The sequence below is a fragment of the Canis lupus genome, chromosome 16 (genome assembly GCF_048164855.1).
Source record: "Canis lupus baileyi chromosome 16, mCanLup2.hap1, whole genome shotgun sequence".
Taxonomy (NCBI): Eukaryota; Metazoa; Chordata; class Mammalia; order Carnivora; family Canidae; genus Canis; species Canis lupus.
Genome location: NC_132853.1, coordinates 37462662 through 37482365, shown reverse-complemented (window position 1 = coordinate 37482365; position 19704 = coordinate 37462662). Strand labels below are relative to the sequence as shown.

At 54.5% G+C, this 19704-nt stretch overlaps 1 protein-coding gene and 1 long non-coding RNA gene across 10 annotated transcripts in view; one reads left to right on the top strand and one right to left on the bottom strand.

Moving 5' to 3' along the window:
• SRCIN1 (SRC kinase signaling inhibitor 1) overlaps positions 1 to 13566 on the top strand; it is a 67562-nt gene extending 53996 nt beyond the window's left edge. For 3 of the 9 annotated variants that reach the window (XM_072780319.1, XM_072780320.1, XM_072780321.1), the window contains 4 exons: positions 186 to 340; positions 607 to 759; positions 5403 to 5549; positions 10090 to 13566. In XM_072780319.1, the coding sequence (XP_072636420.1) occupies positions 186 to 340; positions 607 to 759; positions 5403 to 5549; positions 10090 to 10224 (590 nt within the window). In that variant the 3' untranslated portion in view covers positions 10225 to 13566. The other 6 variants (XM_072780315.1, XM_072780313.1, XM_072780314.1 and 3 more) reach the window with 2 other exon arrangements.
• Positions 13567 to 14251: 685 nt separating this feature from the next.
• Positions 14252 to 15871, bottom strand: LOC140606636 (uncharacterized). The gene is made up of 2 exons (XR_012008949.1): positions 15718 to 15871; positions 14252 to 14830 (listed from the first exon to the last, which is right to left on the bottom strand). It is a non-coding gene; the product is annotated as an uncharacterized lncRNA (long non-coding RNA).
• Positions 15872 to 19704: the final 3833 nt, after the last annotated feature.

Here is a 19704-nt window from a genome sequence, read left to right as displayed (position 1 = left end):
GCTAGACATGGGTTCCAAGGGGAGATGAGAGAGGAGGAGGAGGAGGAGGAAAGAGGAGGGGCCGTGTCGTTTCCCTGAGCTTCCCTCCCCTATCCTCCCTGGAGGAGGAAGCAAATTTCATCACCTTGGTGCATGGACTGTGAGGTCAAGGACCCCCTGACCCCCAGCCCCTTGGCTGCCCACAGATGAGCTGACAGTGCCTCGGTACCGCACGGAGAAGCCCTCCAAGTCGCCCCCGCCGCCCCCTCCCCGCCGGAGCTTCCCCTCCTCCCACGGCCTCACCACCACCCGCACAGGAGAGGTCGTGGTCACCAGCAAGAAGGATTCGGCCTTCATCAAGGTACCAAGCCCACCCTAGGCCATGGGATACCCGAGGTGGCCTCTGAAGACCCCATGGGGCAGAAGAAAAGAAGGGGGCTGGCCAGTGGTACCTCTGCTTCTGGGTGGGGCTCCCACCCTGGGAAGGGGGCCAGCTGGCAGGGGACTGAGGAGTGTGCTGATGAGGAGGTCGGGCTGGAGCCAGTCTGGAACGGGTGGGGCCCAGGAGGTGAGCTGGTGCTGGAGGGGCTGCAGAGCCTGGTCTTGACCGGGGCCTGGGCCTTGCAGAAAGCCGAGTCCGAGGAGCTGGAGGTGCAGAAGCCCCAAGTGAAGCTGCGCCGAACGGTGTCCGAAGTGGCCCGCCCAGCCTCCACGCCACCCATCATGGCCTCTGCCATCAAAGATGAGGATGATGAGGACCGCATCATCGCCGAGCTAGAGGTGGGTCAGGGGCATGCCTGGCTCCCCAAGTCCTCAGCCAGGCCCCTCCTCTCTTGCCCACCAAGCTGACCCTGTGAGAGGTGACCTGGGCTCCAGCAGAAGGCTGGCCTGTGTGGGAACTGTCCTTCTTGCCTCCATTTCTCTGCCACTGTAAAGTGGGGGGACGGGGTCTGAAGTCCCTCTTTACAGGTTTGAGTTTTCCTTATTGTAGTCTCTGGGACCCCACAACTGCCCCGAGACCCTCTGTGCTCTCACACAGCCACCCCTGAGTGTTCTGAGAACAGAGTGCTGTAACACCCTGATACCTGAGTACCTTCAGGTGCCCTCACCCCATGCTGTAAGTCACCCACACTCAAGTGTTCTCAGCCCTGCTCCCCAAGTGGCTGGAGACGCTGACCACCTAGGCCTCTGGAGGAAGAGACAAGACGGAGGGCAGAGTGGCCAGTGAGCCTGGTGAGGGGCCAAGGAGTAAGGCTGGGGTTCCTCCCTGTGGGCCACAGGCCAGCACCCTTGTCCTCCCTGTGCCCCCTTCTCCAAACTTGCCCCCACCTTCTGCTCCCCAGGTGTTTGAGAGAAGCTCAGTGTCTTCCCTCCCCCCCACGCCCCGCCGCCAGCCGATCCCCACCTTGCTGGCACCCCAGGACCTGGGGCCCCCTCGGGGCTCAGCCCAGGGCCCCACATGGAAGGTAACGGGCTGCCCCCCACCTCTCACGGCTCTCTCTCTGCCTGTGCCTCCACACCTTCCTCTCCTCACCTCTCACGCTAACCTGCTAACATGCCGGTCACCTCCCCAAATCCCACCACTGCCACAGCCTCCCCCCTCCCCAGCTCCGAGGGCAGGTGCATAACCCTTCCTGCCTTCTCCCTCTCTGAGACTCTAGCAGGCTGGTACCTGGCGGCACACCCACCGTGTCCGCGTTTTCTTTCTTTTCTTTTTTTTTTTTTAAGATTGTATTTATTTATTCATGAGAGACATAGAGACATAGGCAGAGGGAGAAGCAGGCTCCCCATAGGGAGCCTGATGTGGGACTCCATCCCCAGACCCCGGGATCACGCCTTCAGCTGAAGGCAGATGCTCAACCTCTGAGCCACCCAGGTGTCCTGTGTCCGCATTTTCTTACAGGCTTAATTCTGAGTTGGGTATTTTGTTCCAATCCACAGCCAGAGTTTAGGTCTGCCCCGGAGCCTGGGTGTTGTCTTGGTCCAAGATTGGAGCTCGGGTCCAGCTCACTACATGACTTTAGGCCAACTCAAAATCTGACTTTGTCCTGAGCCCTTGCCCCCGAACTCCCTCCTCTGCCGCCAGTGCCTGGTGGGGCTCCGTTTCTCCCACTAGAATCTATGCCTTGCACTGGGGGCCGGGACACCCCAGGAGAAAGACTCATTTACAGCCTCCCTCTCTGCCATGGCCCCAGTGGTCAGGAGTCCTGGAGAAGGAAGCCATGCCCTTCCTTGGCTGCTGGTTCTGTCTTTCAGCATGGGGAAGATGTACCTTCTCTCTAACTTCAGTCCTTGCTACTGTCCTGCTGCACTTAATTTTCTCTTTATCCTTTCCTGGGAATGTTGGGGTGGACCTGACGTCTGCACCCCCAGGGGACTGCACTTGGGGAAGGGGAACTGGGGGAGGTGGTCTGGGGATCTCTCCCTCTTCCTAGTCAGGTTGGGGCAGGAGGGCCTCTACTCTGGGGAGGGCAGCCCCCGTGCCCCCCCACCGCCCCCCAGCATGTGCTCACCTGCCTTGTCTGGTTCTCTTTGGCCCACAGCGGGCTCCATGCTGCCCGACACCTAATTTCTGACCTGGCTTGAGGCTTGGTGGTGCTTTGACTCCCTGGCCAGGAGGAGCAGACAGGTGGACAAGACTGTCTGCTGGGCAAAAGATGGGCACAGGGCAGTCCAAGGAGCTGTCTGGGGATGAGCAGTGTGCAAGGGGTGCCCCCTGGGCTAGCTGTGCCCTTGGTGCCTTGGCTTACCGCACCCACCCCTGCCTCTCTCTGGCCCCTGGGAGTCAATCCTGAGGGGGTCCAGTGGGCAAAGCCCCTCTGCTGGCCTTTCGGGCTGGTTTACCCTCTGCGTCCAGAGGCGCCATCGGGCAGTGGAGCTGGGCAGGCATGGGTCGCCTCTCTGCTTTCCCAGTCAGCACCCTCCACCTCCATCCAGGTAAGCAGGTGGCAGGGCTGGGTGGGTGGCTTTGGGAGGGGGGCTTGAGGTCCCAGCTACCTCCCTGGAATATCCTCATGGCTCCTTTTAGTGGAAAGAACTCTGGACTTGGAGTCACACTGCCTGGGTTCAAATCCTGGCTCTGCCACTAACTGTGGATAAGTGACCTTGAGTGAATCACGTGACACCCACGCTCAGTTTCCTCATCTGTAAAGTGGGAACCATAAGAGCAGTAGCCATTTCATGGGTCATAGTAAAGACTAAAGATGAAGACATATGGTCTGAATTAGACTAGAATTCACTCAATTTGGGGGGTAGTGGGTGGAGCCCCCCAAAGCCAGAGCAGGTGATGCTCCACAAGAGCAGTTGCTCTAGCTTTACCGAGCATGTGTGCAGCAGAGGGACCTCGTCCCTCCCCTTGTGGCTGTGAAGCCCTTGGAAAAGCTCCAGAAGTAGGGGATGAGGGAACCAGAAGTCTCTGGCCTAAGGTGAGGGTGACAGCCCCTACCCTCTGAGGCCAGAAGCCACTCAGGTCAGTTTGATAAAGAGCTAACTGACATTTGCCAGGTGCTTACAATATGCCAGACACTGTTCTGAGCACACGCCCATGTGAGCTCACTAAATTCTCCACCAACTCCATGCTTTTGTTACCTTGTTGCACAGATGGGCAGACTCCTGGGAGTGCCCCTGGGCTCCCAGAGTTTCACACGGGCAGTGAGAGGTAAACCTGTGTCTGTGCTACGGGGGGACCAGTGTCTCTGCCAAAAAGTGGGAGACCATAGCATGGGGTGGGAAGAGGCCTGAATTCTAGTCCTGGCTTTGCCTCTTGCTAAGGAAACTCAGTCACCCCACTCACCTGCCTCGGTTTCCCCATCTATGAAAGGAATGGACTGGGCTCACCCATGTAAACCCTCATCCTAGCTCAGGGGATTCGGTTTGCAGGGATCAGACTCTCCCTCATCTCTCTTCTCCCCCCAGGCTGCCCCAAGCCCCAGGGCCTTCTGCGTCCCCCAGATCATCTTGACAGAGTGTACCCCCAACCCTCCCTCACCACCAGAGGCCAGACCCGAGGAAGCTGGTCCCAGGACAACTCCCACTCCGCGCCCCCGGACCCTGCCTGGCAGTGGGAGGGGCTGTGATGGTGCCCGGGCCCTGCCAGAGGTGGTGGCCAGGGCCTCCCAGCCTAGGAGCAGCTTGGCGCCTGACACAGAAGGGACTGCTCTGAAGAGACTGGGGACAGAGAGCTGTACCCCGGAGGAGGGAGGACCCGGGGCTCAGTGTCCTTGGAGACCAGCCCCTGATGGGACTCAGGAGCCCCCCACTGCTGAGACCCACCCAGAGGAGACCGCCAAGGACACCGGCCGGGACACCCAATCCTGCAGTGGGGAGCCCAGGGGCCAGCCCACTGGTGGCCTAGGCTGCACAGTGAGAGGCGCTGCCACCCAGCGAATGGACAGCCTGGAGGAAACGCTCCGGGAGCTGGAAGCCACCCTGAGCCAGATGGGCACTGCCCTCGCCGTGGGGCTCCCTGGCAGCCCCCTGCCCCTGCCACCCGGTCCCCAGGTGGCTGCCTCCTCCCTAGCCTCTCCTCCTGCCTTCACACTCCAGTCTCAGTCCTCAGAGCTGGAGGAGGTGGGGGGCTGCAGGAGCACCACGCCAGCCCCCTCCTCCCACCGGCCTTTCCTCAGCTCCTGCCAGCCTCCTGGGAGCCCGGGCACCGGGTGTGGTTTGCAGGCAGAGCCCCGGGGGGCTGGGAAGCCGGCCTCCCCAGGGATCGGCCCAACCAGCCCTGCCAGGGACCAGGTCCTCTCCCCTCTGCTCTGTATCTCTAAACCAACAAATAAAGTTCTCTCCTCCTTTTCCAGCCCCACACTTCCCCCCCCCCCAACTCCTGTCCGACTTTCTGCCTCTGTCGTTTCTCTGTCTGCGCCTCTGAATCCCCAGAGTCCTTCTGGGCAGGGTGGTACCTGGGGTGCTTTGGAGGAGCCAGACTTGTCAAATCTGTAGGGAGACTTTACCCCCATCCTCCCAATTAGAGGAAGATGGGGGTCCAGGGCTGCCAGTCCCACTCTGTCTGCCATTATAAAGACCCCCTCAGATCTCAGGCATGCTCTGTGAGACCCAAGAAAGGGTACCTTGTCAGGAGTGGGGGTGATGGCAGGGACTCTCAATTTAGAAGTGGTTCCCCCAGAAGGGTACCTGCTGCTCCTGGGCTACTCAAGGAAACCACCAAAGAGCCCTCACTGGGGAGCTGCTGGGAACCTGGCTGGGGGATACGGGTGGCTGTCCCCTCTGAAGGGAGGCCTTAACCCTGGTCTCAGAGAGTGGACCTGAGTCCTGGCCTGGGATGTGGAGCCAGGGAGGTGCAAAGGTCTCCAGGTCTCAAAGGGCCCATTGAGGAGCCTCCAGCCCCAGAGACCCCACCCGACACCTAGGATTCAGGTGCCATCCCACCTCCAACCCCCACCCTGTCTCTCTTCCTGCAGAGCGGTGGTGGCAGCGTGCCACCCATGAAGGTGGTGACTCCAGGGGCCTCTCGGCTGAAGGCGGTCCAGGGCCAGGCAGGCAGCCCCGACAAAGGCAAGCATGGCAAGCAGAGGGCAGAGTACATGAGGATCCAGGCCCAGCAGCAGGTAGGCAACCCGGTGGGGTGGGCGGGGCTTGGCCCACCCAGGCCCCTTCCCTTCCCCTGCAGGGCTGTGTTCTGGGCACCTGCCAGCTGCCCAGAGACGACCTCCCTGCCAGGATGGCCCCTCTGGTCCCCCGAGCCATCTTTTCCCTCCTCCTGCCAGCCCCAGCACTCAGGATCTGGTTTGGAATATGTATTTTCAACCAGGACACTCTCCTTTCCTTACCCTCACTCAGGTCACAGAAGGCCCTCTCCCCAGCTGCTCCTGGAGGAGGGGGACCCAGAGGATTTATGTCCCCACTGGCCCGATGCCTTCCAAGGCCGGGCCTGCCCTGGGATGGGAGAGAGGGTTTCGAAGTCCCTTTGTCTTCCTGCCTCTGCTCTGCTCTGCTTTGCTTCCTCTCCCTGCTCTCAGCCCCCTGCTCTCTGCCCCCACCCCACTCTCATTTGGACTCCCTCTTGGCTCTCAGACCATCTCCCCGCTGAGGGAGAAACCAATTTTGCATCTGCTTTTCATTGTTTGGGCTTTGGTGGGTTCCATTGATGTCAGTGGGGAGAGGAAGGGGATCTCAGTGGGGTGGGAATGACAAGGGTACTATACCCTCTTTCAGATTTAGTCAGTGGGCTTGGGGCCAGTGTACAGAGTTGACAGCCTCACCTGTGGGTGTTTCTGTCCTGTAACCCCCTGCGTGGCTGGGTCAGAAGGTACAGGGTGGTCCCTGGGCCTAGATACTGAGAGAGACCTTTTGTGTACTCATTTGGTTCAGTAAGTATTTCTGAGCAGCTCCTGCATGCCAGGCCTATTGTGGGTGCTGGGGTGGGAGTGGGCGCTGTGCGATCTCCAGATGCTGTGACCTGAAGAAGGTTCTAGGCTCAGAAGCAGGAGGTTAGAGATGGCAAGTCCAGCTACCTTTTTTACAGATGAGGGGAAAGCTCAGAGAAGGAAAGAGGCTTCCGAAAGGCACACAGGAAGGTGGCATCAGAGCCAGGACAGGCCCTGGGAACCACCAAGCCCTTCCCACCCATGGTCCTGTGACAGCCCTGGGCTGTTGGTTCCCCAGAGGCACGCGTGGAGAGGAGACATCCAGGCCCCACCCGCCCCGGACCAGCTCTCCTCACTAGCTCCCAGCTGGCCCACCATCTTCCTCGTGGGCCCCCAGACATCACGTACAATCCCACCCCAGCCCTGTCTTGCTCCACAGTGCACGAGTTCCCCTCATCCTGTCTGGACTGGCCCCTCCTTCATGTCCAGAACAGCAGCTGACATTCACAGGGCGCTCATTTGTGCCAGACACATGTTCTCTCGTTTCTCATTCACACCACCCTGAGGAAAGTCCTTATGATCCCCGCTCAGTAGATGGGGAAACTGAGGCTTTACCCACGGTCATGGAGCCCTCCCCACCTCTCTGTACCCTTCTTAGTGGTACAGACCCTGCCCCTCAACACACACACACACACACACACACACACACACACACGGGAGCTGTGTAGGTCCTTTACTCCTTGCTATCCTCTCCTCCCTGGCCAGCCCTCACCCTGACCCTCCTGACTCCTTTCTCGGTGTTTCTCTGCATGGCTCCTCATGTCACTGCACCCCGCTTCCTCCTGGGCCTCTTTGCTCCCCATACCACACACTCCTCAGGGCACCAGGGGCCATCTGGCCCTGCCCGGGTCTCTGTTCTGAGCCCAAGTCTACCCCTCAGAGAATGTCACCCACCCCCGGGGCATCCACCCGCACTGGGGAGGCTTGGTGGCTCCTCCTCACCACCTACGATACACGGTTCTCTCCACGCCAGTCCCACGGCCCGGCCATACCTCTCGCTTTCACTTTCTTTACAGAAGCACTTTCTCCCTAGTAAAGTAATATATGTTCCTTGTGGAAATGTCTTAAAGAAGCAGGAATAAAATTCACCCTCTGCCTCATTACCTAAATGCATGGCCTTCTACGGTCTCCCTGTCACTTCTATCACCTCTAACCTATTTTCCCAGACCTGCGGGCTGGGGAGGGATGTTTGTGTAGGTGCTGCCTAAGCGAGCACAGAGGAAGGGATGTTTGTAAAACGCAGATTTGATTATGTCATCCTCCCCCCACTTCAAACCCATGCCCACTGCTCCCCGCCAGGTGAGATAATCCAGTCCTTCACCTGCTGCAGGGCACTTCCGTGGGCAGCCTGGGTTCCTCCCTCAGCTCTCCTGGTGCTCTCTGCCCCACACCCTCAATTTGCTGCAGCCACCCTGGGTCACCTGGCCCTCTGTCCTCTGGGCCCGGACACCGTTCCCATCAGCTCAGGCTGTGAACTTGGTCAAAGTCCTTGCCTCCTGCTGGCTCTCCTCTCATCTGTACAGTGGAGATGAAAGCCAGCCGCAGTGTTCTGAGGTCACATAACACCAGGTGTGGAAAGACCCGGGAAAGCCCCAGAGTGCGCTGTGAGGGAGAGTCCCCGTCGTCCTCTGTTGTACTCTGTCTTCATCCATTTGTACATTTGTCAGCACCAAGGGCTGGGCAGGGGCCTTTCTCTCATCACGTGGTTCTAACATTTGGGGCTCAAAGCTCCCTTTGACAGTGACAAGGAGAAGGGGAACCAGAGACACCAAAACTGGGGGGAAGAAAGTTCCGAGATAGGGGATGCAACAGTGCCTTATACTATAGAGAACAGGCCCTTAGATGTCATGCTCATGATCCAGGGCTGGGATGGTAGCAGATTCCCAGGGATGTAGGGATCTGGGGCCTGGAGCAGACGTGAAACCACGGACCCCTCCTCTTCTACTGGGGCTAAGAAATCTGTCCCAGGGCAGCCCCTGGGGCGCAGCGGTTTAGCGCTGCCTGCAGCCTGAGGTGTGATCCTGGAGACCCGGGATTGAGTCCCATGTCGGGCTCCCTGCGTGGAGCCTGCTTCTCCCTCTGCCTGTGTCTCTGCCCCTCTCTCTCTCTCTCTCTCTCTCTCTCTCTCTCTCTCTGTGTGTGTCTCTATGAATAAATAAATAAAATCTTTTTAAAAAATGTTTAAAAAAAAAAAAGAAATCTGTCCCAGCCCTGATACATCTTGTCAGATGGTCCTGCTGTCCAATCATCCGGCCTCCCCACCCTCTGTGTGGCTGCCCTCACTCCCAGGGGTCCCAGGTCTCTGTCCTGCCCTCGCTGACCGCTGGAGGCACCATGTGCCTTCCCCACCATCAGGCACCCAATAGAGCCCACCCAGCAATGGGTGGTAACTGGGGATGGGAAAGGGGGCCACACTGCCCAGACCAGAGCTGCAGGAGGTGACTGGTGATGCGCTCTCTTCCCCTTCCCTTCCCTTCCCTTCCCTTCCCTTCCCTTCCCTTCCCTTCCCTTCCCTTCCCTTCCCTTTCCTTTCCTTTCTTCTCCTCTACTCTCCTCTCCTCTCCTCCCCTCCCCTCCCCTCCCCTCCCCTCCCCTCTCCTCTTCTTTTTTTTTCTTTTCTTTTCTTCTCTTTTTCTTTTTTTTAATCAAGACTGTTCAGTAATCCCACTTGTAGCTATGCAAGGCAAGGGAGAGGGGAGCAGGCAGTGAATACACAGAAATCCGATCTGTGCAGCCCCAGCCCAGTGGTTCTCAAAGTTATGTGTGCAGCAGGGTCACCTAGGGTGCCTACCTAAAATGCAGATTCCTGAGCCTGGGCCAGAGATGTATTCTGGGGAAAGGCCCTGGAAGCTACATTTGTGACACATCCTCCTCTGGAACCCTACAAACTTCCAGAACCATTATAGACACAGGGTGTATGCTAGGGGTGGAGGGAGGTGCGGCTGTCTCTAACTATCAGAATTGACCAATGAGCAGAGCACACACCGAGAAGGAGTAATCTCCCATGACCCGCAACCCCCAAGGTGCAGCTGGAACCTGGAAGAACATTTATAGGGGATGCAGCGGGGCTTCCTGCCTTGGGCCAGAGGCTGGATGCAATGAGTGCGTTTTCCTCCAGCTTGGAGGTGGGATCTGGTTGGGGAGGGGAGGGTTCTTCAGAGAAGTGCTCTCCCAGGAGGACAAGCTTGCCCACATTGTCCCATTGTCCCTCAAGACCTTCTGCTTAGTGTCAGGCTCCTGCAGAGGTCAGAAGGGGCCTGGTTGGGCTGCTGGCGGGTTGAGACTAAGAGCCTACCTACTCCCGACTGGGGCCACTCCCCTCTCTGCCTGTGCCCCTGTGGCCGCTAGCCTGTTCCACTTCTCCTTTCCCTTCCCCATTCCATCTCCCCTGTCTACCTGACCTGGGTGTAGCCCCCCTTGTGTTTCTCTAGTCTCTCTCCTCCACCTGCTCTCTTTCCTGTCAATAACCCAGGTCCCCAAGCCTTTGAGTCAACCGTATGCCCACCCCAAACCCCCCCACCCCACCCCACTCCACACCCCCACTGTGGCCCCCTCCTCCCCATCTCAGGGGATCACTCTCTCCAGATGCCCCTTTGGCTTCTTCCTTTTGCATTAACTTTCTCTTGGATGTGTGAAGGTTTGGGGTTTTTTAAAACCAGCTGGGGGCCAGCATGAAGGATCTCCCTTCCTGTCTGACCCATGACCTCTGTTTTTATTCCAGGCCACTAAACCATCTAAAGAGATGAGCGGGTCAAATGAGACCTCAAGCCCAGTCTCAGAAAAGCCCACGGCTTCCAGAACCTCCATCCCTGTATTGACTTCCTTTGGGGCAAGGAATTCTTCCATTTCCTTCTAGAAGCTTCCACCCACCTCTGCCTCAGCCTGTCCCCCTCCTCATCCCTGCCACTCCTCTCCCTGCTCTTCTTCCCTTCATCTCCAACGCTACCCCCACACCATGCTCTGCACCTTCGGAAGGCTTTGCCACGGGTACGGCCCTCCTCTACACCCATCATCCTCTGTTGGTGTTTTTGGTTTTTTAAATGATTCACTTTTAATTTTTTTTTTTTTAAGCAAAACAGTAAAACTAAAAACCAAAATGCACCACCTTCCTTTGACTTTCCTGTTCCAAATTGGCCCGCCTCCTGTCATCCTTCCTTCTCTCTTTACCTGCTTCTTCCCGAATCCATCTTAAAATTTCCTGTACCCTACACTCTCTTCTGAGAGCACTCCAAACAAACTCTGAGCCACGGAGACTTGGAGCGGCAAGACACCCCTCTCCCCTTCCTCGGAAGCCTTTCTGGAGGAGACTCTGGACGTTGGACCAAGCCCGCTCTCAGGCTGGCGGGGAGACTCGCCCTGGAAGCGCCCCGGCTGCCCAACCTCCACAGGACCAAACTCTGCTGCTCCGTTCCCTTCCTTCCGTTCCCTTCCGCACAACTTCCGCTTGTGCCCCGTGTGGGCCTGGAGTCAGGACGGGTGGGCTGCGGAGGGAGGCCAGGGTTGGAGGGGCCCTGGGGTGGCTGTGAGGCCTTTGAATCTGTGTGTCCATGGAGAGGAGTTGGCTCCCTGGGACTCCCTTCTTGCGGTGAGGAGCTGCCTAGCCTGTGCCAAGCGAGGAGGAGCAGGGGGACCCTTTTGGACGGTGGGTTGTGCACGGCCAGCCTGACACTGGGGTCCCCACCCTGGAAGAGGGCAGCCCCGAGGAGGACTATTTGGTACTTTCAGTTTCCTAATTTAGCACTTTAAATGACATTAACTTATTTAATGGGGGTGGGGTGGGCAAGGATGAAGGGCCTAGAAAACTAGATTTGGGGGCCTGAGGGGGGGGAAGGGTCTGATTGTGAGGGCAGCAGGGGGAACAGAGAGGGGCTATTGGGGGGGCAGTGAGGACAGCGCTGACCCAAAGGTCAGGTGACTTGACCTTTAACCATCCTCTTTGAGATTTGAGGATTTTCAGGGAAGGGGGTGAGATGATATTTAAATGGGGAGCTGGTGACCCCTGGTGAGATCTCTGAGGGTCCTTGAGGCCTGACCAGCCAGCCAGCGCCCCTGGCCCTGACCCTGTAGATGCCTGCCTTGCAGAGGCTGTGGCAGTGAGGTTTGTGACCAGGTCCCAAGAAGGGAAGGAAAAGACCAGCTTTGGTTCTCAGCCCCCCGGGGGGGCCCCCAGAGGGCACAATGAGGGGCCAGCAGGGGGGTTATGTGGGTGGGGGATGAGGAGGCTGATAGTGGAGGGTCCCGGCTAGCAGGATTCCTATTTGGAGCACAAAGTGAGGTAAGCACAGGGGAGGGTTTGGGAATAGTCTCCCAGAGTAAGCACAGAAAGAAGGAGCCATTGAAAGGGCAGGACCTCCTAGTCCCTGGGGCCTGGCTGGAAGGTCAGTGTTTGGGGGGAGCCAGGGGAACTGTTGAGGGTTGGGGAGGGAGGGGAGACTGGGGTTGTGTTTCTTCATTTCCTTCTTTTTGTTTTGTTTTTTGTCGGTTCATCCTTGTTTTCTAGCTTTGGATCATTTTTGTACAAAGGCAAGCAGGCCTTTTTGAAAAATAACAAGAGGAAAAAAAAAATCCCTCCTGAAAAAAAAAAAAAACCTTGGAAAATAGGAAAAAAAAAAGGACCTCATAAATGATGCAATTACTTTTAATTGCAGACAACTCTTTACATTTAAGTGAAGTGTCTTAACATTTTATATTGTTTTAAAAATATATTTACATATTATATATATATAATATACGTAATATAAATATATATAAATATTTAAAAAAGAAAAAAAAAAAAAAGAAAACCACGGCGCTCTCTCCCTGGCCGCTGTTTTGGCAGCGGAGGGGGGCTAGAGGATGGGCACATCGGCCTGGCTTCTGTGGTCCAGTGAAATGGTTTGGTTTGATTTGGCTGTACAGAGACCCCCCCTGATTGGGAGGGGAGGGGGGAGTGGTGCCCCCTCCTCCCTCCACTCCATTACTCTTTGCTTGCTACTTTTCGCTTGCCCCCACCCTCAGCCCTGTGACCTGAATGTGTGTCCCACCGTCTTTGTCCTGAGTTGAATGTCCCTTTGTGGGGGGAGGAGGAGGTGTCCATCCACCAGGGGCAGACGGAGGGAGCCGAGGGCGCCACCCCACCCGCTAGCCTAGAGCCCAATGGGATTTGCATCTCTCTTTCCCTTTGACTCCTGCACATTTCTGGGCTGAGAGGCGTTTGTATGGAGTTGTGTGCAACCTGTGTGTGTGTATGCGTGCACGCGCGCGCGCATTGGCCCAGGTCCACTTGTCCGCGCGTGGAGGGAAGTGTGTGTGTGCGCAGCGTGACCTTCCACACGTGTGTGCAGGGAGGCATGCGCACTGGGCGCGCGTTCCCTGCAGGGGCATCGGCCGTGCCCACCTGCGTGCTGGTACGGAGGCACTTGGCACGTGAGAAGGCGTGTGCTGTGTGTGTGTGCGCGCGTGCGCAGACGTGCGTGGCTTGAGAGACTGGGGTGCGTGCGAGCCGCGTGGACAGAGGGCCGTACGCGGAGGTGCATGTGACCTGTGTGTGCGGGCGTGTGTGTGTGTGTGTGTGTGTGTGTGTGTGTGCGTGCACGGGCGTAGACCCAGGCGTGTGGGAGTGCCCGCGTGTGTGTGCCTGGTGCCTGCAGCGCTCGCTTCGCCCCCCACCCGCCGGCCCCGCCCTCTCCAAGGCCGCAGCACGTCGCCGCCCCTCAGCTGCATGCGCCTCGCTGCTCCGTCCATCAGTGTGTGCTTGACCAAGAAAAACTAAGACGTCTGGGGGGACCCCTGTACCCGGCCCCCCACCCCCGCCCGCTGTGCTGTGTAACTCGCATGGGGGGGTTCCTTTCCTGCCCCGTCCACGATATGCTGTTTCCCCAGGAGTCCCCCCCACCCCCCTGCCCGGCCCGAGGCTCTGAGCCGGGGAGCCCCAGCTGGGGTCTCCCCACCCCCGGGCTGAGCTGCGGCTCCGCACCCCGCCCCGTCCACCCCGTAGGGCCCGTGTTGGTGTAGCAGTGATGGCTTCTGTGGATATTCTGTGACCTGTCAGTGTAACTTGACAATTTCTAAATGGAAAAGGGTTGCTGTGTTTTCTGTCTCTTTTTTTAATGTCCTTTTTCTTCTCACTTCCCTGCTCTCTTTCCTTTCCGGTTTTTCTAGCCGAGTGTTTGGGGCTTAAATAAAACTTGTTTCTTTTTCCTCTCCTGGATCTCCTTTCTATAGGCTGCTGTCTCATTATTTCCCCTCTTCACCCTGGCAGAGGCTGGGAGGGATGGGGCAGAGATGGGGAATCTCGGGCAGGTAAGGGCCCTGCGGCTTGGCAGGCAGAGGGGACAGGAACAGGGGCCCTCCCGTGGCTGCTGCCCCAAGGACCCATGAGAACCCCCAACATCAGGGACACCGGAGAGGAAGATCACTAACTCTATGGGGGGCCAGCCCCCAGCTAGATGAGTCATCGCCACCAGTGAGGTCGCTGCGGGCATTACTGACATTACATCTTGCCCAGAGACACACAACTAGTAAGATGCAGAGTCAGGATTTCAATCCAACTCTGCCTGACCCCAAACCCAATGCTTTTCCCCCAAAATCAAAGAGGGTCTGATTACCTCCCTGAGTTGGGTCTTGACCTCCTGCCCTTTGGGTGGGATGATCCTTCATGGTGTCGCCTATCCTTTCAAGAGTGGAGGCTTTCAAACTTTTTAAAAAAAACTAACTCGCAGTAAGAAATACATTTTATGGGGCACCTGGGTGGCTCAGTGGTTGAGCGGCTGCCTCTGGCTCAGGTCGTGATCCCAGGGTCCTGGGATGGAGTCCTGCATCGGGCTCCTCACAGGGAGCCTGCTTCTCTGCCTATATCTCTGCCTCTCTCTCTCTCTCTGTGTCTTTCATGAATGAATAAAATCTTAAAAAAAAGAAATACATTTTATATTTCAGTGATTTAGACATGTACACACACACATTTAGTGAAAGAGCACTTACTATATACAATGCTCTCTCCTATTTCCTGTTAAATGCTAAACAACCCACTAAATTGACTTCATGACCCTCAAATCGATCAGAACCCACAGTTGGAAAAATACTTGTCTGAACATCTAGTTTTAGCCCCAATCCTGCTGCGTTCCTGCTTTCTCCCTCTCAAAGGCCTACCAGCCCCACTTACCCCTGGTGTCCTCTAAAATTGGAAGACCCCCAAGAGGAGATTTACCCTTGATTCTGGTTGGGTGGGGGTCCCGGCCCCCACCCTGTAGCCAGCAAGCTGCCTGAACCCTTCCAGGTCACCGCATCAGAGTCCCATCTACCCCACCTTTGAGTAGACCAGATGTCCTGATGGAGTTTTCCAGGAATTCTGAAGACTGTGCCACTGTTCCAGCATGTTCTAAGGATCCTTGAGATTACCCTTCCAGGCATTCTCCTGGTTGACCGAGGCCTGGGGTATCAGTGGGTGTCCTGTTCCTCCCCCAGCAAACACTGGGCCTTCTGTCCTGTGAGGTAATGACACTGTCCTAGAGCAACACTCTTCCAGAACTCATGGAAGCCCCTGTCACAGTCTTCCCTTAAAGGCCAATAGCCTCCTTGGAGACAGAGGTGGAGGAGAGCTCACTGTCTGGGAGGAATGTGCATTCCATGGGCTCCCGCCCTCCCTGCTGAGCAGCCCTCCAGACCCACTCCAACAGCCAAACCTCATTCCTTATGTACTTTTTAAAATGTCAGCAGGCCTTGCCTTCTCTCTCGAATCCTATTCCAGAAAGCTGGGAACGTGGTCAAAAGCCCCTTCATCTCCTCGAATCACCCCATTCACTGACAGTTCAAGATCAAGTGACCGATAGGAGCATCAGCTGCGTGCCAGGAATCATGCCAGGCCCTTCATTCATCCTTCAAATGCTGACCAAATGTCTGCTTGCGGGGGCGTCGTGTCTACTTCCTCGCTGGGACCAGGGCTCAGCATTTAGCAGTGGAGCCAGTGGATGCTCCACCCTGAGACCCGAGCAGAATCGTGACCCATGGTGAACAGTGCCACAGGGGAGCAGGCTGTGACAGTCATGCAGACCACTCCAAGAGGGTGACTGGCCCTAAGGTCACCTTTGAGTGGCACCCTTAGGTATGGTGAATGGCCATGTGGCAGCTGGTGGCTGAGTGTCACAGGCAGAAGGCCCTGAGGTGGGTTCTGGAAGGTGCACAAAACCCACGTAGAGCGGGGGTGGGGGGGGTTGCAGGTCATGGGGCCAGAGCAGAGGGCAGAAGCCCCAGCCCTGGAGCCCCATCTTGCGGGATGCGGTTAGGAATGTGGATTTCTCCTCAGAGCCGTGGAAACCCATCGGAGATTTTTAAGTAAGCAGGTGATGTGACCTGACACTATTTCAGAAGTTACCTCTGGCAGTGGTGTGGAGAAAAGATGGGGAGCAAGGGGCAGGAGTGAGCGCAGAGCCATCAGATGCAAGCGACGCCTGCCTGGACTCAAGCCTGGAGGGAAGGGAGACCACGTCTCAGTTCAAACCCAAGACTTATCCCTCCCGATGGCCACGTTTGCTTGCTTTCTCTCTCTCTCTCTCTCTCTTTAAAAGATTTTATTTATTTATTCATGAGAGACACAGAGAGAGGCAGAGGCATAGGCAGAGGAAGAAGCAGGCTCCCTGTGGGGAGCCCGATGCAAGACTCGATCCCAGGACCCCGGGATCACAACCTGAGCCAAAGGCAGCCGCTCAACCACTGAGCCACCCAGGCGCCCCGCCCTTTGCCAGGATGGCCCCGCTTTCTTAATGCTTCAAGACTCCTCACTACTATAAAGGGTCACTTTCACCCTGACAACATGGCCTGTGGGTATCATTAGCTCCATTTTACTAATGGGGAAGGTTGACTGAGCAAAGCAGGGATGAGACCGGCTGGCCTCAGAGTCGGATTCTAATTGGTAAGAGAAAAGAGACTGTTTTATAGACAGAGACCTGGGGAAGCCTTCATCTTCTCCCTCACTGTCTGCACATCTCTGAGGCCCCAGGCATTTTCCTCCTCTTTGATCTCCGAGTGGCTTAAGTATTCCAGAGTTCACAGGGGGACTGAGCAGAGTCTGTGGTGCAGGGGATGGTGGGCCTCTGCTCACAGCTACCGTGCCCATTAGCTGACGACAGGCTCCCTTGACACTCACTGATGCTGATTGACACTACTCATAATGACACCTGATAGGAAGCTCCGTCCCATATCCCTGGTCACTATCCTAGAAACTTAACTGAAAATCCCCAGATTCTCTCCTTTAGCTCAGGCCACGGTCATGGTCCTTCTTTCTACCTGCCCATGCCAGAATGACAAGGAAAATCCCTATCCTCTTCATTCACCTCAAAGGGATTTGCAGTTTTCCCAAAGAAATGTTTCTCATGTAGGGCACCTGTCTGGCTCTGTCAGTAGAGCATGTGACTCTTGATTTCAGGGTGGTAAGTTTGAGTCCCACATTGAGTGTAGCGATTACTTAAAATCTTTTTTTTTAAGATTATTTATTTATTTATTTGACAGAGAGAAGGAGAGAGAGAAGGAGAGAGCACAATCAGGAGGAGTAGCAGAGGGAGAAGGAGAAGCAGACTCCTCCACTGAGCAGGGAGCCTGACATGAGGCTTGATCTCAGAGCCCTGGGATCATGATCCCAGCCAAAGGCAGACACCTAACCAACTGAGCCACCCAGGAGCCCCTAAAAATAAAATCTTTCGGGCAGCCCAGGTGGCTCAGTGGTTTAGCGCTGCCTTTTGCTTAGGGTGTGATCCTGGAGACCCGGGATCGAGTCCCATGTTGAGTTCCCTGCATGGAGCCTGCTTCTCCCTCTGCCTGTGTCTCTGCCTCTCTCTGTGTGTCTCTCATGAATAAATAAATAAAATCTTTAAAAAAATATTTTTTTTAAAAGAAGTGTTGGGGATCCCTGGGTGGCTCAGCGGTTTAGCACCTGCCTTTGGCTCAGGGAGTGATCCTGGAAACCCAGGATCGGGCTTCCTGCATGGAACCTGCTTCCCCCTCTGCCTGTGTCTCTGCCTCTCTCTCTCTCTCTCTCTCTCTCTGTGTCTCTCATGAATAAATAAATAAAATCTTTTAAAAAATAAAAAAGAAGTGTTTCTCATGAAGTAAATATCTATTATCCTTATGCCAGTACCACTCTGTTTTGACTGGTAGTAAGTTTTGAAATTTGGAGCTTGTAATTTTGTTTTCTTCTTCAAAATTGTTTGGCTGCTCTGGGTTCCTTGCATTTCCATAAGAATTTTAGGATAAACTTGTCAATTTTTTTTAAACTTGTCAATTTTTGCCAAAAAGACAGAAAAATAGGATTTTAATAGGAATTGTGTTGAATCTGGGGCACCTGGGTGGCTCAGTTGGTTAAGCATCTGCCTTTGGCTCAGGCATGATCCCAGGATCCAGCCCTGCATCCCATTGCATTGGGCTTCCTGCTTATAGGGGAGTTTGCTTCTCTCCTGCTCCTGCCTTGCCCCTCACTCCAGCTCCTGCTCTCTCTCTCAAATAAATAAATAATCTTTTTTTTTAAAGGAATTAGGGACACCTGGGTGGCTCAGTGGTTGGGTGTCTGCCTTTGGCCTGGGGCATGATCCTGGAGTCCCAGGATCGAGTCCCGTGTCGGGCTTCCTGCGTGGGGCCTGCTTCTCCCTCTGCTTCTCTCTCTCTCTGTCATAAATAAATAAATAAATAAATAAATAAATAAATAAATAAATATCTTAAAAAAATAAAAAAAATAATTAAGTTGAATCTGTAGTTCACCTTAAGGAATATTGCCATCTTAACAACATTAAGTCCCCTGAAACATGGGTTATCTTTCCATTTATTTAGATCTTTAATTTCTTTCAGCAGTGCTTTATAGTTCTTTCTCTATAAGCCTTGTACTTCTTTTGTTAAGTTTATGCCTGTTTCATTATTTTTTTAAAGGTTTACTTATTTATTCATAAGTAAATATTCATGGTTGAGCCATCCAGGCACCCCTCCATATTTGTTTGTATACATGGTGAAATGGTTACCATAGTAGTTAACACATCTGTCACCATACATAGTTATAGAGTTTTTTCATATGATGATAACTTTTTAAGATCTACTCTTAGCAACTTTCAAACACACAACACAATATTATTAGCTGTAGTCATCTTACCACATATGATCCCCATTACTTATTTATTTTATAACTGAAATTTTGTACCTTTGACCCTCTTTACCCATTTTACCCACCCCCTAGTTGCTACCCCTAGTTCCACCAATTTGTGCTCTGTATCTATGAACTTATTTTTTATTTGGAGTTTTTTGTTGTTTAGATTCCACATATAAGTGCAATCATTTGGTATTTGTCTTTCTCTAACTTATTTCACTTAACATAACACCCTCAAGAAGCATCCATGTGGGCAGCCCCGGTGGCCCAGCAGTTTAGCGCTGCCTTTGACCCAGGGTATGATCCTGGAGACTCAGGATCGAGTCCCACGTCAGGCTCCCTGCATGGAGCCTGCTTCTCCCTCTGTCTATATCTCTGCCTCTTTCTCTGTGTGTGTGTGTGTCTCTCATGAGTAAATAAATGAAATCTTAAAAAAGAAAAAGGGGGGGGGGGCAGTCCTGGTGGTTCAGCGGTTTAGCGCCACCTTCAGCCCAGGGCGTGATCCTGGAGACCTGGGATCGAGTCCCACGTTGGGCTCCCTACATGGAGCCTGTTTCTCCCTCTGCCTGTGTCTCTGCCTCTCTCTCTCTCTCTGTGTCTCTCATGAATAAATAAGTAAAATATTTTTAAAAAATCCATGTTGTTGCAAAAGACAAGATTTCATTCCTTTTCATTGCTGAATAATATTCCATTGTATATATAATACCACACCTTTTTTATCCATGCCTCCATAGACCGACACATAAGTGGCTTCCATATGTTGGCTATTGTAACTAATGCTACAATGGACATGGAATTGGGGGTGCATGTATCTTTCCCAGTCCCTGTTTTCATTTCCTTGGGATAAATACCCAGAGGTGGAATTACTGGGTCATATGGTACTTCTATTTAATTTTTTTGAGAAACCTCCACACTGTTTCCTATAGTGGCTGCATCAATTTACATTTCCACCAACATGTTCGCTTTTTAATCTTTCTTTCTTTTCTTTCTTTCTTCAGATTTTATTTATTCATGAGAGACACACAGAGAGAGAGGCAGAGACACAGTCAGAGGAAGAAGCAGGCTCCATGCAGAGACCCTGGTGAGGGACTCGATCCCAGGACCGCAGGATCATGCTCTGAGCTAAAGGCAGATGCCCAACTGCCGAGCCACCCAGGTGTCCCTAAAAATGATAAAATTAATAAAACTAAAAGTTGGTTCTTGGAAAAGATAAAATTGGCAGAGATTTAGCTCTTT